The 25,517-nt window shown below is 42.8% G+C and overlaps 1 protein-coding gene across 5 annotated transcripts in view; it reads left to right on the top strand.

Annotated features, from left to right (window-relative positions):
* Positions 1 to 25,517, top strand: part of FAT3 (FAT atypical cadherin 3) — a 434,554-nt gene that overhangs the window by 366,128 nt on the left and 42,909 nt on the right. For all 5 annotated transcript variants that reach the window (XM_035116279.2, XM_035116283.2, XM_035116282.2 and 2 more), the window contains exons 13-19: positions 1,916 to 2,149; positions 7,796 to 8,185; positions 12,394 to 12,608; positions 14,221 to 14,358; positions 19,267 to 19,410; positions 21,178 to 21,375; positions 22,283 to 23,081. In XM_035116279.2, the coding sequence (XP_034972170.2) occupies positions 1,916 to 2,149; positions 7,796 to 8,185; positions 12,394 to 12,608; positions 14,221 to 14,358; positions 19,267 to 19,410; positions 21,178 to 21,375; positions 22,283 to 23,081 (2,118 nt within the window). The remainder of the gene's footprint in view (positions 1 to 1,915; positions 2,150 to 7,795; positions 8,186 to 12,393; positions 12,609 to 14,220; positions 14,359 to 19,266; positions 19,411 to 21,177; positions 21,376 to 22,282; positions 23,082 to 25,517) is intronic.

Genomic DNA, 25,517 nt, shown 5'->3' with positions numbered 1-25,517 from the left:
GCTTCTCAGACGAAAGCACAGCCACAGTGGGAGAGCCAAAGCAATGCCAGCAGCTACCCACACTTGCTAGGTGCTGGCCTGCAGCAGAAACCATTCTTTTCGCATACATCAGGAAGAATATGTTCAATGAAGTTGCAGTCAAATGGAGTTGCTGGCTAATTTTAACATAGCACAGATACTGAAAGCAGAAAGCTCCGGCAAGTTTGGTGCTTTGCCATATCCCATGCAGTGAGAAAGACACGAGGGGGGCAAGGGTTGTGTGGTGTGATAGTAAAGAAGCTGTGATGCCAGTTGAAAAGCACAGAGACCTCCATGGTTAATTAATTATCCCATCAGCAGGTGCAAGGAGTTTGTCTGTGCTATCAAAAAAAGAAAAGAAAAAGGGCAATAACATTTTGTGAGTATAATCAAAATTAAAGGATGTGCAGGCACTTCCAGACTGTCGCCATCTTCGTGTGGGAATTAGTCACTTGGCTGACAGGTTCAGGTTGTGCAATTGTTGTTGAGAGGTCTTCTACAACAAATCCACTACCCCCAAAAGATAAGAGTTTTAGCAATAAATGTGCTGGAATGTACTGGATAACACTTGATTTGATACGACATCATCTAATCTCCATGCAAACAAATTGGAACCATTGTTGATTAAGTAGGCAACATTGTCTAATCTCCCTGCAAGCAAATCAGGATGAGTGCTCAATAAACAGGTCATCAAGAAGCACCCACTGTGCCTGGGAAGGCAGAGTACAACCTAGGACAGTGTGCACACAGCCCTTTTCAGAGCAACAGCAGTCCATGTGATTGGTAGGCATTATGGAAGCTTTGGATTGGACAGACCTAATACCAGAAGCCTGTCCTTCCTTCCTAGTCTGATCAGCAAAACTGTAGCCTTTGCCTAGTGATCTCCAGCTTCTCTTTCAAGCTGCAATTCCAGCCACTGGCTTCGGGGTCCCTGGAATGAAGAACACACCATCCAAGTGTAGGTCTGAATCCAACAAAGACACCTTGCTCTGGCCCTGGCAATGTGGTAGAAAGTGTTGAGTGAACACGTCTGTTAGTGGCTACCCCAGTTATCATGCCTACATGCTTCATAGACCTCTGAATACCAGTTGGCAGGGGGTGTGGGAACGAGGAGAGGACTAATGCACCCATGTCTTGCTTATGGACTTCCCAAGAGACGACTGGTTGGCCACTCGGTGAAGCAGGAAGCTGTACTCGATACAGGCCTTTGGGCTGATCTTGCATTTCTTATTATTGCAAAACCCCTGAGTTGTCAAAACCTTGGCATGCCACCACCCATCCAATGTGTTAAGCCAAAAGTTGTTGAATGCAAAATTGGTTCATTGCATAAGAACCACAGAATGAAGAGGAAAAGTCTGTGGTTTGCTTCAACTAAAATTAATGGCTTTGCATTAACTATTTGAAGAACAAAGCATGCTTGCTTCAACTGATAATGATCTTGGGCACATCCTTTTATAGAATCATTTCACTGTGTCCTTGGGACAAGCAAGCATTCAAAAATACTTTTCCTCCTGAGAATTGCAAGTGAAAGGTAGCTCGGGCAAGAGGGCTTTCCCATATCCTTGCAGCCCCATAAAGATACCAATGGAGGCCTGGGGGGGCCTGTTGAACAGTGTGTGATGGGGTACAGTAGACTGAAGTGTGGGAAGCTGGAATTGCCTGAATTTGGGTGGAAGCACTTGAGCAAGATGCAAAGGGGAAGAGGAGAGAGGAGATCGGGCAGTTCCTTTCTGTGATCTTCCTTTTGCTCAGTTCTCAGGTTGTGAAGCATTTTGAAAGTGAAATTGCATTGCAGCAACAAAGCAGTAGTAATAATCATAGTAACAGCAAATGGGAAGAATAATGTTGACTCTGGTTTCATTCCCCCCCCCCCAATTTTCCAATCAATTGATTTTAGGGGAACTCAAAACCTTAGCCCCATTAGACCGTGAGAAGATCCCTGTGTACAACCTGATCGCAAGGGCAACCGACGGAGGAGGCAGGTTTTGTCAGTCCGAAATCCATCTCATCCTGGAAGATGTTAATGATAACCCACCAGCGTTTTCTTCTGACCATTACACCGCATGTGTCTATGAGAACACAGCCACTAAAGCTTTGCTGACGAGAGTCCAAGCCAACGATCCTGACGTAGGTAAGTCAATAAGACTGCAGTGGACGCAAACCACAAAAAAATTTGTAGGTTGGCGGAGCTTGCAAAGCTCTGTTCTTTGCCTACATTCTTCTTCTACTTTCTGCTTTCTTACACTAGTAACATTGGAACACTAGTAACATCAGAAAGTGTCTTAGTTGGACCATTGGTCCATGTAGCTCAATATTGTCTAGACAGACTGCCAGCAGCTCAACAGGGTATCATACTAGGGACATTGCCAGCCCTACCCAGAGATGCTGGTAATTCAGCCTGCGACCTTCCTCATGAGGAACATGTGCTGTACCACTGAGCTACAGTTTGTGTTAAAACCAATATGGAATGCGGCATACAGCCTTTGAATTCCTTGTAAACACAGTGTCCTTAACCTGCACGATGACATCTGAGTACCAAAGTTTTGATTTTTCAATATGAATTATTCAAAACTTGAGATTCGTATTTTGAAAAACGAACTTTCAGAATAACTTGGAATTTCAGGTAAAATGTTGGCATTTAGATCTCGGGTTCAGACATTTTCCACACTTGGAAATGCAAGTGAAAAATTCTTGCAAAATTTTATTGCATCTCTCCCCTCCTCGCTACAGTTCTCTACTTTTGTGATGCCGTAAGCCAGGGCACTTGATGTCCGAAATAAGCGATTACGGCAGTGCAGAGGAAAGCTTGGAGTCAGCAGCTTTTATGGTAATGATTACTAGTAGAGACATCACTTGAAGCTTTCATTCTATAATTTTCATCCTGCAGACCTTCAATTCTCCATACTGATTAGCTATTAGGGTCAAATGCTAGTATCGCAAAATGCTAGTAATGAAACATGACAGTATTGATATGTGGATATTAAAAGGGAGATCTCTTGATTCAGCACTCTGCTAATACAGCTATAAATCTTTCCATACTGAAGACATGAAGCCATCATAGACACTTGCCGTTTGCAAACATGCCCTGCACTTGGTTTTATGGTGCACTTTAAAAGTTTATTTCTATTACAGAACAGTGGGGAGGGGCAGAGTCAAGAGGACAGCTTCTAACTATTAGTTTGGGGAAAGTTAGTAAAGTTTTTACGATGCACAGGGAGGAAATGGGAAGCATCCTGTGAAAGAGACCAAAATAATAATAATAATAATAATAATAATAATAATAATAATCCAATCTCAAGATGCTACAGAAAGAGTATTTCAGGTTTTTATTAGTGACTAATGAGAACACGCCTTCCTTCCCGGGGGGGGGGGGGGTTCTGCAAGAAATGGGACAACAATTAATAAGCCTTACTTAAAACATTTGGCTCAGCTCTATAATTTCTTGTTATATACGGAGAAGCATCCAGTCGTTCACTTCCCCCTCCTCGCTGAGGTTTATCGCCTCAGTGAAAACGTAGCTCAGAGGTGTGCAGGAAAGGGACCCACAAACTTACTCAGTAGTGCACTGTGATTTTGAGCATGGAAGAGGATAGTCATAGGTGTTGATGGCTGACTAATCTAAGTTAAATGATCTTCAGAACTGGATGAGAAGTTCTTTCTACTGCAGCATTTTCTCTCCAGTGGTGTTCCTAATAATAATAATAATAATAATAATAATAATAATAATAATAATTTATTATTTATACCCCGCCCATCTGGCTGGGTTTCCCCAGCCACTCTGGGCGGCTTCCAACAGAAAAATGAAATAAAATAATCTATTAAACATTAAAAGCCTCCGTAAACAGGGCTGCCTTCAGATGTCTTCTAAAAATCTGGTAGCTGTTTTTCTCTTTGACATCTGATGGGAGAGCGTTCCACAGGGCGGGCGCCACCACCAAGAAGGCCCTCTGCCTGGTTCCCTGCAACTTGGCTTCTCGCAGCGAGGGAACCGCCAGAAGGCCCTCGGTGCTGGACCTCAGTGTCCGGGCAGAACGATGGGGGTGGAGACGCTCCTTCAGGTATACTGGACCGAGGCCATTTAGGGCTTTAAAGGTCAGCACCAACACTTTGAACTGTGCTCGGAAATGTACTGGATTGCAAACCATCTCCTATTGCTTATCCCTGCACCTGGTTATGAGAGAAGTTCTCTGTCTTACTCTCAACATTTCTGTCTTCACGTGGAAGGAAAACACAACAAATTGCAAAGGATCTCAAACCCATTATAAGACATGCTATATGTTTCTCCTCATTACATCTCAGACCTGTAGAAATGGATCCCATGTGACGTCTCCATACTGAACAGTTACTAAAACGAAATCTTCTAAATCCTCACTGAGAAATAAAGAAATCAAGCTGTCTGTAACCCCATATTTATATGCCATATAAGCCACCCAATGCCTTCTCTTGAGGCCACGGGGAACTCTAGCAATACAAATAAATAACAGTAATGATGGATGATAAAGCCATCATTTAAATGCCTTGCCTTTGTGATGGCTTCTGAATGCTTGGCCACATATCCTCTGTGTATCAAAATAGGCAAATAATAAAATCATCATTTAAATGCCACATACTTTTAATGACTTCTGAGTGTTTGGAAGTATATCCTATGCGTATTGACCCTGTAGATGATAAATGGTAGAATTATTGTTTAAATACCATTTGGGCTTAATGACTTTTTCTAGGATTATGATACTGTCTTGGTTATATCAAGAAGGGTGGTTATTTTCTTCTTCTTGTCAAGCCTTCCATAGAGGGTGATCTAATCTTTCGTAATGCAATTTAAACGAGATTCCGTGTTCAGTTTTTGCGGCTGCTCGTTACGAATATGGTTGGAGGAAACGGAGCCCCCCCCCCAGATCCCACTGGTGAAGCAGCTGTACTTCTGCCATATCAGGCAGAAAACAAAAGTAATTTTCCGTTGCTTTTTATCATCTCCCCACCTTCTTTTTAATTTTTTTTTTACCATGTATTCCTGTCACTGCAAAAAGACATAAAATACCGACACAAAATTTTAAATTAACAGAATATGCCTGGGAGGAAGATCAGTAGCTCTGGTGTGTCTGATTAATGTCAAGCTTTTAAGTTTCTGCTTTCGAACGATGGGGCCGCAATTTTGCAACTGCCTCTGAGGATAAGGAATCGCCAGCTTTGGTACATTGTCACTTTTACAGCAATGTTCTTTGTTTGCTGTTTCCGTTGCTGGGCTGTACAAATAAATACATCAACATGGGAACGTACAATATATGGCTTTGCTTTGGCATGTGTGTTTAATTAGGTTTCAAGTAGCTGTCCCGCTACAGTGGAAAGAAATTTGGCAATCACAACAATACTTTCCCTTCAGGCCTTGACTCAGCTTCAGCGTACGACTCCCTATAATTCGGCAAGCGGCTGTGGTTGGCTCTCTTGTTTAGCAGACATCTCCACCCCTGAGTGTTAACCAACAAGGATGGGCACCCAGAGACAACCCAGTTTGAAATAAGAGCAGTTCCAAGTGGCAGCTTCCCTGGCAATGGGAAACAGGAAGTGGAGCAGGAAGTGCCTCAAAGGAGCTGCCATTTTGAACTGTGAACAGTTGCTATGTTGCCCCAGGGTGGTCCTGCTAGCTTGTTCAGCACAATCTGTAGAGGAGATCTCAGATTGCAAAACAGGTTATTTTTAATAGATGTGAGTGTGATACGTCATGCTTTATTTCTCCCGTTTTTCTTCTCCCACTTTTTCTCAGCAGCTTCATTGGTCACACCTTATCCCTTGGCTCTTACAACGTGGGCAGTGATTTTTGTTTATTCTCTTTGTCTTTCTTCCTCCTGCTGAGTTTGGTAATTGGAACGTTGACTTAATAGTCATTGCCAGGCAGCCCGATACCTGAGGCAGAAAATCCAAATACCACCCATCCCCTATGGGAATGAAAACAATATGCAAAATAACTGGCCATTTCACTATCTTCCACAGTGCTCAAAAATCTATTGCCCAAGGGATACCATCTCATCTTGCTTAATGGTGGCGCCAGCCCTGATCACTGCAACTTAGAAGAGGTGCAGTTACTCTGCTCCAGTGCCTGATGTCAACACAGATGACTGATTGGCCTATTGCACCAGCCCTTTCGAGAGGGAAGAAAAAAGTGTAGGAGGCTGTCGACACATGCATGTCCCACCCCCCACCCCAATGGCCCTGTACACATTGCTACCCCCAACCTTGACATGTTTACATGAAGTCTTCTAAACACATCAGCAGGGTTCCTGATCATAAAGAGTACATTTAGTCAAACATGCACAGATGTCCCCTTTATACCTTTCAGCACAACCTGGCCCGTGTACCTGCCCAGTTTGCACAGGATTCTTATACACATAACCCCTCCTCTCCAGACACACATTTTTGCTTCATACGTTCTGGTGGGATCACAGTTCACTGGGAATGGGCATTAGGGTGATGACTCTTTCATTCCCCCCCCCTCAAAAATTATTTCCTGTAGCACAAATGGATGAACTTTTGCCTATTAATGACTAAAATGAGGTATATTCCATTGAAATATTAAGAAAGGTTACGCACAAACGGTTTTAAATTTTTTTGTATGCCGTTTTACCGTTTCATAAAATTGTATTAACAATTCTATATATATTATGTATCAAATTTGGACACAACACCACATTCCACAATGGGGAGTGTTCTTAGCAACATAGGGTATACAAATGTCACACCTGCGCAAGGTAAAAGCCCCTTTTTGGTACCTCAAAACTCAGCCAGCAGACCCTGCCGGACATGCTGGGAAAAGAACCTACAGGAGAGGTAGCAAAACATCGTCCTCTAGCATCGTCTATACTGTTACTGCAGCTAAAAAAAGGCTTCCTTGTGTGTTTGATGACCCTATATAATGTTGTATATATGTGACTCTAAAGCTTGGGTTCAATTTTATATCTGCTTACAATGACTTCAAAAATGGTCAAAAAACTGATAAATAATTTTTTAAAAAATCATTTTGTGCGTGAGGTTTTTTAAAATCAAATCTCTTTGAAAGCAAGATTTTATCTAATCTTTAATGAAAGCTCATCAAATTATGATACAGGGAAATGAGGTTGTAAAAAAGTCATCACCCTAATGGGTATCTCAACAGGGGTCAGAGGAGAGAACAAGCTGCCAGCCCCCTGGCTCGGCAGTCTGCGTAGTCTAAAGCAGGCAACAACAACAAAAAGTCTTGTTCTGGAACTAATGAGTGGCACTTCAAGCTAGGCGCAAAAGGTTACATTGCAGAGGCAGGGTGAAGAGATCAGCAGTCATGTCCTCTTGTCTGGTGCATTATCACACTAGGAAACAAGTTGCTTAAGCTGAGGGGCAGACCATGGCCTAAAGGTGGCATTGTATTAGCTCCCTGGGTCACCTGACTGGGTGTCAAGTCAACTGACAGAGCTTGTAAGGCTGCCCAGGTGGTACCTCTGCATACCACTGTACAGCTTGAGGCTCCTTTAGCTGCCTCAGTGGTGCAGGAACATGGCCTCTCGGAATTCCAGTTTGACACCTTACCCTCACCCGCCACCATCTTGCTCTGTTCATTATGGGCTCTGTTCATATTTCAGTGTCTCTGTGTCCTTTTTTTAAATGCCCCAGAGCAAGCATAATTGGATCTCATGAAATGCTGAAATGATTACCTCCCTTCTGGACTCTTATTTCTCACAGGGCAGATGTTACAACATTGGTCTCCTTAATTAACAGCATCTTCTGTTTCTTCTTCTTCTTTTCTTTTTAGGTGTGAACAGAAAGATTGTCTATTCCCTAGCAGATTCTTCAGGCGGCTTTTTCTCTGTGGACAAATCATCGGGAATCATCATCTTGGAGCATCCATTGGACAGAGAACTCCAGCCATCGTATAATGTCACTGTCAAAGCCACAGACCAGAGCATTGTGCAGACCCTGTCCTCGTTCGCCACGGTGACAATTACGGTTCTGGACATTAACGACAACCCTCCTGTCTTTGAGAGGAGAGACTACCTTGTTTCGGTGCCTGAGGACACCTCGCCCAGTGCTGAAGTCCTCTCCGTTTTTGCCACAAGCAAAGACATTGGTACAAATGCAGAGATCACCTACATCATCAGGTCTGGGAATGAAAAGGGGAAATTCAGGATCAATTCAAAGACAGGTATGTAAGGGAGGGGAAGTGTTAAAGAAAAGTATTTAAGTTTTACTCTTTAAATTTCTATCCTGAAGGTTCAGGAAAGTAAAAGGAGACATAACAGGAGCAGCAGAAGACTGGTTGTGTTGTGTGTGTTACTTTGATCATATTTTGTAAAGTATTGTTTACAGCAATCCTGTATTACTGTTACCATATGACATATGGGTGGAACTGGCATTGACCAATGATGGCTCATGGTGTATCAACATTCAAAATGCAAACTTTTTGGCATGTAGCACATGCTAGAGATCAAGGATAAGTTTGTTCTGCATATTTAAGTGAACCAACCTTAATTTGCATCTCCTGAACTAATCTGCCAGTTGGAACATCAATTATCCTCTGGATTTCATACTTCTCTGGATCGTTTGATAACAGTTCTTGGCTCAAAAAACATAAAGTACATTTTTAAAAGCATAAGAGGCTGAAATATGTTCAGAAATAGGTACATGGAGATAAAATGTGCATTTAAATGCTTTTCTGTGCTAATACTGTCAAGGAGAGCCATTGTGGGGTAATGGTTAAAGTGTTGGACTAGGATCTGGGAGACCAGGGTTCAAACCCCGCTTGGCCATGAAAAGACCAATAACTGATTCTAAGCCTTTATCTCTCTCTGGCCTTTTAGAAATCGGCAGGATGTTTTAAATTTAGTTCTTTTTCCTCTTGGTTTTAATGTATCTATGTGGAGGGTTATCTATATGTCTGTTTGGTTGTGGTTCATATTGGGTTGCCCTGGACAACATAAAGCAACTAACAAACAGACAGACAGACAAACAAACAAAACAGATAATTGTAGTTAGGACCACAGCTGGGGGAAATCTCTTTAAAAACAATACTTTATGCAATCTCATCAATCACCCATAGGCTTCAGTATAATTGTCCAAAGTCGAGGTGTTTAAATCATGCACCAAAACAAGATAAATACTTGTTATTATAAAAAAGTAGGTATACCAACATGCAGAACCAGTCTTACGCAAGGCCAGATAATGCATAGAATCATAGAATTGGAAGAGACCACAAGGGCCATCCAGTCCAACCCCCTGCCAAGCAGGAAACACCATCAAAGCAATCTTGACATATGCCTGTCAAGCCTCTGCTTAAAGACCTCCAAAGAAGGAGACTCCACCACACGCCTTGGTAGCAAATTCCACTGCCGAACAGCTCTTACTGTCAGGAAGTTCTTCCTAATGTTTAGGTGGAATCTTCTTTCTATACCCCTTTAGTTTCTAGTTGCAGTACTGTATATACATCCTATTGAGGAGGATAGTTATTTTCAAAAAATCATTAAGAAGCCGTAGGGTAGCATAACAACATGTGCCTACCACCATCAGTCAGAAGTTAACACAACAGTGTAGTTAATTGTGAACACAATGGAAAATCTTCCCAGAGCTGTAAAACACCTGAGTGAAGATTAAGCTATTTCTGAGATACTTTCGACTAGACTAAGGAAAAGAAATTAATAACACCATAATTCAAATAGCCACAATTGCCAATGATTAAAATAACTGACAATTCAGTGCTATAAATTTAGCATACAAATGCAGTATAAACTATAATACAGGACACAAGTTTCATTCTTTGTTCCATCCACCTGGCATCAAGGTCTTCGAGGTGAAAATCTCAATTTCCTTTTCCTTTTTTTTTAATGGATCCAGGGACATCAGTGAGCTGTCAATGACTTAATCATACCTCTGTCAGGTCAAACAGCAAAGAGTAAAATGGACTTGCCAGTTAATCCTTACTGAAATCAGCAGATAGCAGTGCTTAGGAAAAACTGAAAATGCATTGAGAAATCCTTTCAGGTTTTGTCTTTTCATCCTTCAGCCAACTTTGCTGGCCTACATTTCCCCTCACTTTGGGATTATGTAATTGACCAGGTTCATACCTTCAGGCTCATGGCAGGTGAATCTGTCGATTTTGGCTTCTCTCATTAAGTTTGGCTTGCCTCGTTTTAACATCGGTTTGAAATCCTTTTTAAAGTTCACATAAAAATTTGTCACATTTCCACTAACACAGACATTTTTCTTTGTAGTTTTGTGTAATACAAACCTTTTACCTAATATACACATGTTTGTGTAATATATACTTGATCTATTATTTCACTTTAACAATAAAAACATAAATAAATTAAGGCCGATGCTGATAGAGGCACTTGCCCAAACCAATGGGAAAGGGCACTTGCCCAAACCAATGGGATTCACAGCTACAATATGTGGTTATGGCCTGCTGTTTGTACTTTCTGGAGACAAGTGAAGACATTTTTTCAAATCTTTCAAAGCGCTGGTGCTTATCTTTCAAACAGCTTGTGACCTGGCATGAGGGGACACCTCCTCTCATCCATGTAGACCACCCTATTGGTGCCCACACTATCAGAACCAAGGGAAGTGGTTATGAGGAGAGAGGGCCTTTTTGGGTTGTGGCACCATGTTGTGGAACTCTCTTCCCAGGCAAACTCACCTGGTGCCTGTCATATGCCCTTTTTATTAACCCGGGTTTTTAATCTCTTAATGCATTTTTAAACTTCTGCTCTGATAATGTTCAGTGCTGCCTTTTACAGCTGCAAACGGATGCTTTGTGAATTATTACAAACCACCCTGACAGTTCTGAAGGTCGGGATAGAAGTGTTTTAAAGAAAACCAATAATAAATAATTCACCGCACCAAACTAGGTTTTCTGGAATCCCCCCTGTATGTGGGTCAAGGGGCTATTTCTTACTCTGAAGTGTGTGGTTTTATTTAAAAATAATAATATGGTGGTACTACTCAAGTGCACATTGAGGTTTATTATTTAGGAGAGCTGAATGGCATTAGCATATCAACACCCCTGGAATGGGTACGAAAAATAATGGTTAAAGCTGTATTTTACAAGGAAGGCAAGAAGATAAATCAATAAAATAGCCGGGGTGACGTTTAATCACCAGAGAAGAAGGGGGAAAGGCATTTATTATGCATTAATGTGTGACAGCTCCCTTATCAGCAGCTCAGTGGCAGAAACTGAAGATTCCAGGCTGTCTTATAATTATGTAAAATGCCCGATCAAGGCTTTTAAAAGGAAATCTCCTTATCCATGGGCCAATGACAAGTGGATGCTTTGTGCTGGTGCATGTCTGTCCTCTCGCAGAGGGCTTCTTTCTGAGGTTGGGTGGAGTGCATCTACTTACATAAAATATTGTGGGTGCCCAGGTAAGCCCCGCCCCGCATAACCGATCACATGATGCGGTGAACACACACTCCATTTGAATGGGAATGCCCACCAACTTTGTGGGGGCCTGGCCTCCTCAAATATTTTACTGTGGGGGCCAAAGCCCCCATGGCCACTAGGAGTTGGCTCCTATGACATCCACATGAATACGCCAGGGCTTTTGTCAGCAGTAGTCCATTGCCTGTCCGCACAGTTGAGTCATAAACTCAGACTGGCTAGTCAATTGCCCACTTTGTGCTGTTAATCTGAGGATGTCTCAAAGAGGGGTGAGGTCAGAAGTCTTTCTGTGACAGTTCTTTTGGTTCCAGTTCTTATATTACTGTACAGTGGTGCCTCGCTAGACGGATTTAATTCGTTCCACGGGTCTTTTCTTATAACGAAAAATTCGTCTAGCTAATCCCATAGGAATGCATTGAATTTTTTTGATTTTTTTTTTGCCCATAGGAACGCATTAATTGAATATCAATGCATTACTATGGGAAACCGCAATTCGCTAGACGAATGTTTCATAAAACGAATTCGTCTAGCGAGGCAACCTCCGCTCGAAAAATCCTTTCGTTAAGCGGAAATTTCGTTAAGCAGGGCATTCGTTAAGCGAGGCACCACTGTACTTTAAGATAAGGAATTCCACCATTTCTGCATAAACCTTATGCCCAACTCATCCTTACATGAGGGTTTAGAAGCTATTTGCAGGCTGCCTACCCTGGTTGGCCTCTGTGAGAACAGGATGCTTGGATAGATGGGTCTTCGGCCTGACCGAACAGGATTATTCTTATGTCCTTAATCATGGTTAATAGTATCTCTGATTCCTGCAATTTTTCCAGGCTTCTTACAAAACACGGAAAGGTATATCAGAACTGGTCCAAGTGTAGCCTGGCCTCTTCAGCAGTCACTGGGGTCGCTAACATCAGTATTCAAAATTTGCTTCTGTGTCCTTAGTGTTGTGCTTTACTAAAATTCTCTCTTCCGTCTCCAAGGGTCCATAGCTGTAATTGAACCTCTGGACTATGAAATGTGCAAGGACTTCTTCCTAGTCATCGAAGCCAAAGATGGGGGCAGCCCGGCGCTGAGCGCCGTGGCAACAGTGAATATAAATGTGACAGACGTTAATGATAACGCTCCGAGATTTAGCCAAGAAGTCTACAGTTCTGTCATCAGCGAGGATGCCTCGGTAGGCGATTCATTGATAACGGTGAGTTGCAAAACGTTTGCCATATTGATACGCCAACTTGGAGCCAGTGTGACCAAATTCTTGCCTAGGTTTCCATGAAGTGTTTATTTATGTATTTTATTGGTGGGGAATTTCAATAACTTCAGAAGTGCAGCAGAACCCCTGGCAGGGATTCTGTTTCTTGTACCGCACTGTCAGGAGTCACTAAGATCTTGATATATATCCTGGTGCCCCTTTTCGGCAAGTCTGCAAGGAGATGGCTGAAACTGTTGCAATACCACCACCCGCAAGACATAACTCCATCCACTCAGTGTATTACTTTTCCCATTCGGTTTATAAATACAGTGGTGCCTCGCTTAACGAATGCCCTGCTTAACGAAATTTCCGCTTAACGAAGGGATTTTTCGAGCGGATGTTGCCTCGCTAGACGAATTCGTTTTATGAAAAATTCGGCTAGCGAATCGCAGTTTCCCATAGGAATGCATTGCAATTCAATTAATGCGTTCCTATGGGATTCGCTAGACAAATTTTTCGTTATAAGAAAAGACCCATGGAACGAATTAAATTAGTCTAGCGAGGCACCACTGTACTTCAGAGCCATGCTTGTCACGGTCTGGGTAAAGACCTGGTTTGCCTATACAGTATTGTTCTCTCCATAACTGGAGACGGGGCTCCATTATTACTGCAAAAATGGAGTAAACCAAATTGTATTTACTGGTCTTCTGCTGTTATATTTTAAATTGGGTTTCCAGCACTCTAGTCATATCCGGTCACCACCCTCTAGCCCACTGGTGCAAAATACAAACCTCACTTTCAGCGCTTTCTAAAGGACCATCCTTTAGTTTTTCATAATTCGTTCCAGACATTTGCATCCTGCCTTCTGTTGGAACATCAGAGTTGTGAGCACTAACATTAAGAAAAACGAATTCTGCAGCTAAAACCAATGATTGCAAAAGATAGATAGATATAGAAAGATGCACACACACACACACACACACACACACACACACGAGAAAGAGAGAGAGAAACAGCACAGGTTTCTGATTTAGGCTGCAATCTTATGTCCATTTGCCTGGGAGTAAGCCTCATTTAATTCAGTGGGGCTTACTTTTGAATGTGTGTGAAAATGCACTATTAAAATAGAAGGAATCAGATCTTTACAAAAGAATAATGGTATAAGTGTTGGTATAAGTATGAAGGGAGCACCTTTCATACAAATTTCCCAGTCTCTTTTGCACATCTCATTCCCAGGCCTGTCTGGGCCTCCCACAAGATCTGACACATCATTTCCCTCTGTGCTTCAGTCTTAAGTCTGCAGAGTTTTGTGACCTGACTGCTCCGGTTCCCTGCCCCGGAACTGTCAAGCACCTAACAAAAATGTTCTTGTTGAGCATTAATAGCAAGGAGCAGCAGCGTTATACTCCCTAAGATTTGCACAGAACATGCATAGATTTCATCCCTTTTGTAGTAGCGCTGAAGTCTCTTGCTGAGAAAATGCAAGCCATTTTATGCATTTGAACGGTGTAATTTAGCACATGTATCTAGTCAATCATTGTGTCATGGGATTTGTTTATGCATGAATCCATCTTTCTCACTTTCGTTTCTTCCTTCCCCACCCCCCTCCTCCCAAAAGCTGATAGCTGAAGACCTTGACAGTCCTCCCAATGGGCAGATCCATTTTTCCATAATCAATGGAGATCGGAACAACGAGTTTTCAATTGATCCTAGCTTGGGACTTATAAAGGTTAAGAAGAGATTGGACCGAGAAAGGGTAAGGCCATCTCAGGTTCATTGCTTTTCCACTTCTTTGGAAACATAATATTTCCGCATGCTATCTTTGCTTATGACTATGGGCATCAGTGTTTAAATGTCCCTTTTGCAGCAGTATAATTATCACAAGAAAATACTCCAGAATTTATATACTATATCTTGTTTTCGATCAGCCCCAATGTACCAATACCTTTTTAAAGCATTTAGCAAGCTTTGACACCGCTTGTTTCCAACGGTGTTTGAAAACTCAAGAGTTCACAGATTTCCAGAAGAAGAAACAGCAGTGGTTGATATAAAAGATCCTGGGAAAAGCCCACTTCACACGCAGGAAGTATCTCCAGGGAGGTCTGGGAATCTGCCACATCTGAAACCCTGGGGAGCTGCTTCCAGTCAGTGTAGACAGTTCTGAGCTAGATGGACCAATGGTCTGTCTTGATACAAGACAACTTTCTTTGTAACTCTAAGGCGAAGATGACCAGCACATTGCCCTCAAGACGTCCATCAGCCTTAGCTAGCTTGGTCAGAGGTCAGGAATGGGGTCTCCAGCTGTTTTTGGACTACAGCTCCCATTACCCCTAGCTAGCCGGACTAGTGGTCAGGGATGGTGGGAACTGTAGTTCAAAAACAGCTGGAGACCCAAGTTTGGGAAACACCACTGGAGACCAACAACTTCTGGAGGGCACTATATTGTCTACCCCTGCTCTAAGAGCTACAGTTTCCAAGATCGAAAGAAGAGTGCCACTCTGTGTGACATTCCCAAACTACAAATTCCAGGGGTCCTCAGCTCCTGTTAGCTTTTCCTGTGGGAAGATAAGCCTACAGGGTTAGCTGACAGCAGAAGGGAGGGACAAACGCAATAATAATCAGGGGCACTGAGACCCTGGGGATAATAGAAGCCAGTGTTGCCAGTAGGATTTACAGGTCCCAGAACAGATGGGAATAAATGAGTTTGGCCTCTGGTCTCTGAAGCATATGAAAGAAGCTACGCTCTGTCCTGTCCTGGTGCACAGAGCAAGTCGGGTCAGGAGTTGCAGAACCAAGGAGAGCTCCGAGGGAAGGTCATATGTTGGAGAAGTGCAGCTTGCCAGCACACACACATCCCCCTCCATTTCATGACTGTCTCCACACCAGTAAAAAGAATGCCCAAATGGGGTAGTGTCTAAAGGACAATTATACACATCCATGTATAATCAATATACATGCCATGCTGCCATGCCAAAACTCAGCCCAATTCAATGTGCTCATATTGAACACCAGTGTGAACCTGGTCTGGAATTAGACCAGGATTCCCATTTCGGCATGGCAGTATGACTCGGAGCCCAAGTACAGTGGTACCTCTATTTACAAATTACTTACGAATTTTTCTACTTACAAATGGAGCTCTGTCCGCCATCTTGGTTGCGGTTTAGATAGAATTTTTTCTACTTACGAATTTTTAGATAGGGTTGCTTCGACTTACGAATTTTTTCTCCCAATACATTCCTATGGGATTCGACTTACAAATTTTTTCGACTTACAAATGTGTGTTCGGAACGCATTAAATTCGTAAGTAGAGGTACCACTGTATCTGAAAAACCGCCTCCATCCCTTCAGTTACTCTTAGGATCAGCACCCTCTTGGTAGCTCTGCTACCCTCAAAAGTGGGGGGATTGTGGCCTGGGAGAGGGATTTCTCTGGCAGCCCCTAAAATGTGGAACCCCACAAGGTTGCATCTAGCACCTTCATTATATAGCTTCCTTCCTATGCCAAAGGCATACCACTTTACCCCAGCTTTCGATAGTTAGGCGTGGGACCCACCTCTTCCGTCTTGTTTAATCTGTGTTGGGCTGCCTTTGTTTGGAATTGTGTTACTGGTTTTTTTATAATTGCGTATGAACTGTTTTGCTTGTTTTTCATTGCATGATTATACTGTTAGAACGGGGAACGGAGAGTAAAATATATTACAAATACATATATATATCACCAGCAATGGAACAGTCCATTCCACCACCTCAGTCTTCTGCATGTGTGCAGACTAGGGGTCTTTGGAATGCACAAACACTTTTTCTTCAAGGAAACAACATATTCTCGGTTGCAGTGTGCCATGCAGATTTTTATTTTATTTTTTAAGCGACACTGCTTTATTAATTGTGGAAAACAGAAGTAAATCCTGCTTGGTCTTTCCCAGCAGGCAGGGTAATGTCACAGGTACTAAATTCCGCAAGGAAACAGGGTTTTATAAAAAAAATAATAAAATAATAAAAATAAAATAAAAACCTCCACTTGGAAAATAATTCTGTTTGCCTCAAGGCTGCTTAATGCAAAAGAAAACATCCTGCCCATATTAACATGTCAGCTGGATAAAGCTGTCAATATTTGGAATCAACCATTGCAGATAGTTTGCCAGCGGAATGCAGGAGAAGCAGAACGGTGTGTGGATTTATTGCCATCTGTAGACCGTAGGAAAAATAATCTTGAGAAAGAAGTAGCCATGCTGGAGTTTTGCTGGATCAGGTGGGAGTTCAGCAAACACTGAATCCCACAGACAGGTCCCATTGCTCTGAATGGAATCTGCAAAAGTTGCAATTCCTAATCACACCTAAATTCCAAATTGCATATTACAGGGAGATGCTCAAGTACTGCCAACTCACATCACATTTTCCAGGTTACATGCAATAACAGGGGAAAGTGACATCAGCAAGCAAGCAATTCTACTACCCCACCATTCTGCTTCTCTGACGGCCATACTAACACGGTGTGTGGGGAGAACCTTCTCCAGGCTAAGGGACATATTCCATTCTGGGCAACCTTTCGAGGAACCCCTCCAAGAGGTGGGCGGGGCCAGAGGCAAAACTGGGCAGGGCAACTAACACATTTACACAGTCAGTCTGCTATCAGTCAGTCAATCACCCATACCCCTGCCCACCCTTTCTCTACATATAAGCGTCTGGGGACTTCTATTTCAGTGTATCTGAAGAAGTGTGCATGCACACGAAAGCTCATACCGAAATAAAAAACTTAGTTGGTCTTTAAGGTGCTGCTGGAAGGAATTTTTTTATTTTGTTTCGACTACGGGTTGGATGGTGATTGATGGATTTTTTATTTTTTTTTTGACTACGTCAGACCAACAGGGCTACCTACCTGTAACATTTACGCAGCCCTCTCGGTCCTCCATCCAGGCAAGCTCGACGCATTAACAGAGTTCAAGGATACATTCCAGCTGGATGAAACCTCTTAGGCCGTATTAAGCGGTCCCAGTGAGGGGTGTGGCCTAGCCCAAGGGACAGATAGAGAAGCCTGGGGGGCCACAACTGGCCCTCCCCTCACAGAATGGCATTGGGGTGATTCTCCTTAGCGTATAGTTCATTGAAGCTAATGGGGTTTAGCTTTCAAATAAATACAGATAGGATAGTACTGTGCCTTTGACTATCTCTTGATTGCAACCTCTCAGAGTTTTAATGCTTCTTCTTATTAAAACAAAACAGAAAAAATAGTTCCCTGCTTGTGAAAGCTAGCACTCCAGGCAGAAGAGGAGGGTCTGTTAGACTTGCATATACAGGGAAATGTACATTTGTTGGTTATGTATGAGGGCATCTTAAAAATGTGGCTTTCCCTGGTATTCTGCAGTCCCAGAGAGGGCCTTGCACTTTTTCTGCATATATGACTGGTAAGAACCCAAGAATGCAAGTTCCAGTTTCACAAGTGCCTTTTAGTGGCGTGATGCCGGGAACTAGTGCTTGACTGCCGCTGCTCACAAGATGGGGCTCAGGGCTTCAGCTTTTAACCAAAGGGGCACTCAGGCTGGTAACTATGCTGGATGTGGTTTTAGTAAAGCCTTTTGAAATCCATTCCTGTGCCCAAGTTTATTTCTGATGCTTATGAAGCTTAAAATTGCTTCCTGTGCACAACTTATAGTTAAATTTATAATGGCTGGCCCTGGATTTCTTATGCAAAGAGCTGTACAGTATTGTTTATTTTTTTTAAGTGTCCCATTATCTGCAGCTTGTATCATCTGGTGCAGTAATTTTGAAGCCACAGAGCCATTATGGTTATGGATTGCCTTATTTTAAAAAGCAGAATCTGAGATGCACTGCAGCAATAAACATGGAAACACAGATATATAAAGGCCGGAGAATGCAATGAGGCCTTGTGTTAGAATACATGGCGTGAGTATGTTTCTAAGGTACTCATGAATCAGCATAAGGTGGTAGTGTGGACTGTACCACGTCAGTTTTCCGGTGGGGTGTGTGATTCTTAATGCTGACCCCCACAGGGCAGAGGGGTGGGCAATCCTCATATGAAGAGTTCATTTTTTATTATGTATGTATGTATGTATGTATGTATGTATTTTATTGACTATTTGAGGACTGTGCACTATCCAATCAACAGCTGTTTTGGCACTGGGTTTTAAATAAAAAAAATCTGCAGGATCTTCCTGTGAATATGGCCCAAAACAGGAATGAGCATGTTGTTGTCACAGCGCCACGCAGCCAATCCATTTTGGGTATATGAAAATTTGCATGCCAATTCAGAGTGAGGACAATGTTTCTCCTTAACACAACAATATTTTTTTTACAACCTTCCACAAATTACTGAAAGAGCGAATGTTTTTCTCAACTGACAAAAGCTTTAGAGAGACGCTTTCCCTTTTCTGCATAAGCCAACTCCACACTGTGCTAGTTATCTGCTTCCCTGGAGGTGCTTTTGTTGTTGTTGTTTTACACAGAGGACCAATCAGACAGATGAATTTGCCACCTGGCTCCTGAAATGGCACAGTCTCTGTTCTGTCACCACAAAATTCCACCCATCCATTGCTAGTTCATTCTGTTCCACAGGCAAACCTATGCAGATAGTAGCAAATCCAATGTGGAATTTTGAAGGCTTTTCAAGCTGATTCAAAGATGTAACATACTCTCTCTCTTTTTTGCAGGTTTCTGGATACTCGTTAGTCATACAGGCAAGAGACAGTGGGACTCCTCCTTTGTCAGCATCTGTGACGGTCAACGTTGACATTTCTGACGTGAACGATAACAGCCCTGTTTTTACACCTGCCAACTATACAGCTGTGATTCAAGTAAGTTTGGTCCTGAACATCAGGAAGAAAATCTCCAGTCCTAATCTGATGCTTTAGGTACGATTTAAGTGGCTTATCAGCACTGAATTATCTCTTCTGCCCCTACACCCCAGGAAAGGATAAGAACGTTATTCCTTAGCTCTGTAACAGGTCTTGTGTTGGCAGTGATAAGGAAACATCTGGGTCCTTTGCAGCATTTTATGACTGATTTGCATAAGAAGCAGTTTAGTAGCCAGAGGCCTACATCCACCGAAGAGAACCACCATGTAATGTGACGGAGTTGGGGGACCTGTGGCCTCCAGACACTGTTGGACTCCCAATTCTCATCAGCCCCATGTGGAGTGATAAGAGCTCATTGGCATTGGAGTTCAGTAGCATCTGAACTGGCATGGGAAGGGAAGGCTGTGACCCAGGGAAGGCTTGGTCTTCCTAGTCAGAAACAAACAACACTTTCAGAAACCCAAACTACACTTGTTCTTAGAAATTCACACTTCTATTCACATTGCATTGCAGTTCTCCAGCCTAGTAATGCTCTTCTTCTTCTTCTTCTTCTTCTTCCCCACCCATCAGACTGGGATATAAAAATGCATTATATTAGGGGAAATTTTTTAGCAAAAGTCTGTAATTGCTGGTGGATTTTTTTAAAAAAAAGCATTATAATTGGGATAATTGCTTAGCAAAAATCTGTATATTTGGCAAAATTTCACACAAACGTGTATATTGCAAAGCATTCACTGATGAATTTTCATGAGGACTTCAAAAAACAAAAACAAACAAACTACAAATATGCAGAAATGTGAATGAAGAACCAAACATAAGGCTGGAGAAATCTTAGAAACGGAGGGAAATGGATATTGACAGTCACCCATCTCTGTTTGGGAGTCAGAAGTGCTATTTCAGCACTTCCAATTTTCACAGTTGTGTTTGGCAAACTGTACTTTGCTCCTGTTTGGCTCGCACTCGTACAGCAACACACAGCTGAATGATGAAAGAGAAATAAGTGCACGCCTGCGTCTTGAAGTTGCTTGCTCTGTTGTCCACATTCATATGTATGCTTCCAGCAAGAGTAGTTTTCTCCAGCAGTACTTCTGTAGTGTCTGCACTGCCTACCCAGTTTACGCCCCACATGGGTCTGTTGTGTGGACAGTACAGATGCAAATTACTTTGTCATTGCAGTGAACAGAGTCTAAAGAAAGTAACAGCCAACAGAGGCCTAAAATCAAAGGGGTGCTCCCTCCTCCTTTTTTGGTAATAAAATATCACTGACAATTCACTCTCCTTTAATTCACCCCAAAATGTGCTGTCCTTAGTGTAGGTGTGACTACATCCCTAATTAAAAAATTTCTATCTTGCTGTGAACTGGGAGTGGGCAATACGTGGTTCTTCGGATGTTGCTGAACTCTCAGGTCCTACCAACCCCTGGCTAACATGGCCAGTGGTCAAGGATGATGGGAGTTGTAGTTCAGCAACATCTGTGAGTTCAAAGGTTGCCCATCCCTGCTCCATATAGACATCAGAACAATCCCATCAGTTCTGACCATAGTACAAATAATCAAGCCTAACAGGCATTTTGCTACAACTTGCTCTTATGCAGACTTGAACACCAGAATCAAAGTGGGAGATTTTTATTTGCAGACAAACAAAAGAACCCTCATAAAAAAAAACAACAACCCACATTCGTATGCATTCTATGCAGCAGGCAAAAATGTATCGAGATGTATAATTAAAACCCTTTTCTTAACATATACACTGTGTGTATGCACAAAGGAAAATAAACCAGTGGGAACAAGCATTCTGCAGCTGGTGGTGACAGACAAAGACTCTCTGCACAATGGACCCCCTTTCACCTTTTCCATCTTGACGGGTAATGAAGGCGAAGAGTTTGCATTGGACCAGCAAGGCGTCTTACGATCTGCAGTCGTCTTCAAGTACAGGGAAGCAACTGAATATGTGCTCTGCATTCAGGTACTGCTCTCTCCATGCACAAAAGTGTTGGAAAACAGTTCTCATGGCAAACTGTCGTCCTCTCATTAGGCCTGTGTGCCATCTTTCTGATTTCACCCCCTTATACTGTGCACAAAATCCTGCATTTTATTACCCAATTTAAATTCTGTAGAGATGGCTAATTAAGCAGATACCTTACAAAACCGTTCACATGAAATGGAATTTGGGAGCTGATTAACATTAATGATGCAGGATTTTAATTGTTGTTGTTGTCACACATGTAGGCAAAGTCACTGTATTACTATGCAGGAAGGACCAGAATTCTGCTGCCAAAAAGAGCATGCATTTTGCAAATGTTCCCTGATCTAATTACATAAAAGGGACAGAGATCACACAGGCTGTCAGGCCTGTTTTGCAATTTGCATATGCAGTGTGCAAGTAGCTTGGCCCATTTGGGAAGAGGGTAATCCAGGTAATATTTGCAAAAATAGTAAGGGGCCAAAGGAACTGTCCACACACTACCCTCCAACCCAAACTATTGAGGGGAAGATGAATTTCTCCCAGGTTCCAGTTCAGGAAGAGTCATAACACAATCCTAAGCGTAAAATGCAGGTACTCGTAATTAATTCCCACCGAGTTCGCTGAGTCTCACTTCCTAGTAAGCGTATTTAGGATTGTAACCTTGGGTCAACTTTCAAAGCTAATGTGGACTGCACAACAATCACTGATAGACCAACCTGATATAGAAACTTGGCAGATTTACCTGTGCATGTGTGTTTCCTTATGATTTTAAAACTGTTTATTTAGGATCAGAGTTTGCACTGCAAAGACTCCAGAAAATGGAGCGCTGGGATCTTCATGCTGTTATCGACCATTGTTTGAAGTAATGGTGTGTTTTGTTTTGCAATTTTATCATGCATCAAATTAGGCAAAGGATTCTGGGAAACCTCAGCAGGTATCCCACACCTACATCCAAATCCGGGTCATCGAAGAAAGCATCCACAAGCCAACAGCCATCCCTCTGGAGATTTTTATTGTCACTATGGAAGATGACTTCCCCGGAGGCGTCATTGGGAAGATACATGCGACGGACCAAGACATGTACGACATCCTCACTTACGGCCTGAAGTCCGAGCAGAAAAGTTTGTTCAAGGTCAACAACCACGATGGGAAGATCATTGCCCTTGGCGGGTTGGATAGTGGGAAGTACATCCTGAATGTATCGGTCAGCGACGGGAGGTTCCAGGTGCCCATGGACGTGACGGTCCATGTGGAGCAGCTGATGCAGGAAATGCTGCAGAACACGGTCACCATCCGTTTCGAGAACGTCTCCCCCGAGGATTTTGTGGGGCTCCATATGCACGGGTTCAGGCGCACCCTGCGCAACGCCGTGCTCACCCAGAAGCAAGACAGTTTGCACATCATCAGTATTCAGCCTGTGGCGGGCACCAACCAGCTCGACATGCTGTTCGCGGTTCAGATGCACACGGGGGACTTCTATAAGCCTGCCTTATTGATTCAGAAGCTCACCAATGCAAGGCGGCACTTGGAAAATGTGATCCGCGTTTCAGCTATACTGGAGAAGAATTGCTCCGGATTGGATTGTCAGGAGCAGCACTGCGAGCAAAGCCTGTCTATTGATTCCCATTCCCTGATGACCTACAGCACAGCACGAATTAGTTTTGTGTGTCCCCGGTTCTTCCGAAACGTACGCTGCTCTTGTAATGGTGAGTGGTCTCTCCTGCCCCCTCTTTTCTGCCGCCACCAATCCCATTCCTCCCCGTCCTTACATTGGAGCATAGTTTTTATTTCTCTAACACCAGCCAGTTCAATTCAGTTAGTTTAAAAAGAGCTTTTGGGAAATGTACAGCTGAGAATTGATTTCTCACGCTCAGCAGGAATGGCTGGCGTTTATTGATGTCAAATGGGAGCTGGTGAACTTTGACCCCCTTGGAACAAAGCTGTCCAAAGTTTCCAGGGGCAATCCAGTCAAAGGGATCTGTAAACCTTGTGCCAGCAAGAAAGGTTATAGGGCTTTCCAGCCAAATTTGTGGGGGGCATGAAGGGTGGATGTGTAAGAACAGCCCCAGACTGTATTCAGTATTTTCAAGTAGAAGGTGACATTTGAACCCAAGTGATAAAGTTAAAAAGGGCTTTTCTCATTCCCTTTTTTTGCTGGAGTAATGAAAACCAAAAAAAGCATTTCATTAAGTAATTGGTAGCAAAGGAGGGTTGTTGACCTTTTTCAGCCTGTGCTCAATGCTATGCTAAGAAACCACCTTGTGAGAATGTGATCTGAAACTCTTTTACCATTCTTGAAGGGGGTGTGGTTATCATTGCCATAAAATGCTGCACATTTGCTTTCTGTTAAAATTAGGCACCATTTACGTACGTGCCACAGTTTTGGGGTGCTGCTTTTTTTTTAGAATGGACATTTTGACTCTGGGGAGTGAGCATCACAGGGGGGAGAGGCTTGGAAACATACCCACAAAAATTGGCTTGTTCATCTGCAGGAAAATGTTGCTAGCTTAGTGTGGGGTCTGGCAGAGAAGGGTTCAAGAGCTCTGTCTCCCCTCCAGTAATTCTTTGTATTTCTGTGCTGGGCATGGAGAAGAGAGCTTCTCTCCTCTGACAGCCCACTCAATTTCCATGCTGGACACAGCGGAAGGATGGAGTGCTGCTTCCCAACCACACTTCTTAATACTAGTGGCTGCGATTCACAACTGGAGAGAGCGCCGTTGCACTCAGATCCTGTTTGTGGGCTTCCCATAGGCATGTGGTTGGCAGGATGCTGGACTAGGTGGGGTTTGGGTCTGGGCATTATTATTACCTTGCTCACTCACCTGAATGGAATTCCATGCACTCACCTACATGCAATTTCTTAACCCCCTATGGCTACTAGGTGAGTGTATAAATCCAAGGCTACAGGTCTGATAAATAAATGTTCAGCTTGCAGCTCAAGAAAGCTGGAGCAAGGCTTGCACATTATTGAAATTTGTATTTTACTAGGAATGCTATTCCCACTGGCAGATGCCATGGTTATTCACTATTTATTCAGGCCAGCTGTGCAGCAGTTTTACCTAGTTTACCTTGATTAGCAAACTGAGTTATCAAAACACTGCATAGTCTGAAAGACAGGAAAGCAAGGGTTTGGGCATCTCCAGGGGTTTGGAACTTTGATTCAGGTTGGATAGCATCCAGATGTGTAGGTGGTTCAGTCCAAATATTTAGGCTACAATCCATAAAGTTTAATTTTTAAGTCTTGTGAACTAATCCCACCGACTGTAATGAATTTTTTCAGAAGCATGTTTACCCAGCCAGATGCCTCAGTGAGACTGGGTCCGGTGCTTTTGTTTCCCCACCCTGGCAATCAGTGTTAATGCTCATAAGGTAGGGCTTTCTCCTACATCCACAGAAGTAAACAAAATGTGACTTAAAATGTGTTCATCTATCCAGATGCAATTAAATCCTGCAGATCTTGCACATCATTGCTGTTGGTTATATTCCCTTTCAAGCAGTGATTAATGGCGAAAGCTTTTCTCAATAAATATTTCCTCCATGTCCGATACCTAGTTCCCCCCACCCCACTTACGGGCATGCCCAGGCAGCCCATGTAGTATTGTCTAGTTATGGTATTGTTTAACGTTGCTCTCCAGATGTCATTGGACTTTCAGGTCCCATCATCGCTGATCATGCTGACTGAAGCTATTGCAAGTTAGAGTCCCGACAAAATTGGGTCACAGGCTCCCCAACCTCTGCTTTAGAGACTTACGGTTTTGGTGGTTAAGAGTTTTCTTCTCCCACCAACAATTCTGAGAGCCATAGTTAGAAGGGAGCATTCATGGTGGTGGAAACTAAGGAGTCCGTAATGTGACATTGATGCAACCGTTCAGGAACTTTGCTGACACCGTGACACAGTATACAATATAGTTTAAATACCAGTTGTCACAAGTCAGTATTAGCATTGACAGAATGTCATTCTAAAGCGTGACAGCAGTTAGTTTTCCTGTCTGGAAAATAAAATATAAGATGCAACCGGGGCTAGGGCAGGGAGAGAAAGCAGTGCTTTGGGTTTTCTCGTCTTATTTTCTAGCTTGACACTCTGAAAGAAGCGATCAGTAGCTTGAACCTTATCCACTACAACTCGAGTAATCTAATAATAA

This window comes from Zootoca vivipara, chromosome 4 (genome assembly GCF_963506605.1).
Source record: "Zootoca vivipara chromosome 4, rZooViv1.1, whole genome shotgun sequence".
Classification (NCBI taxonomy): Eukaryota; Metazoa; Chordata; class Lepidosauria; order Squamata; family Lacertidae; genus Zootoca; species Zootoca vivipara.
This window is presented reverse-complemented; position numbering and strand designations above follow the sequence as displayed.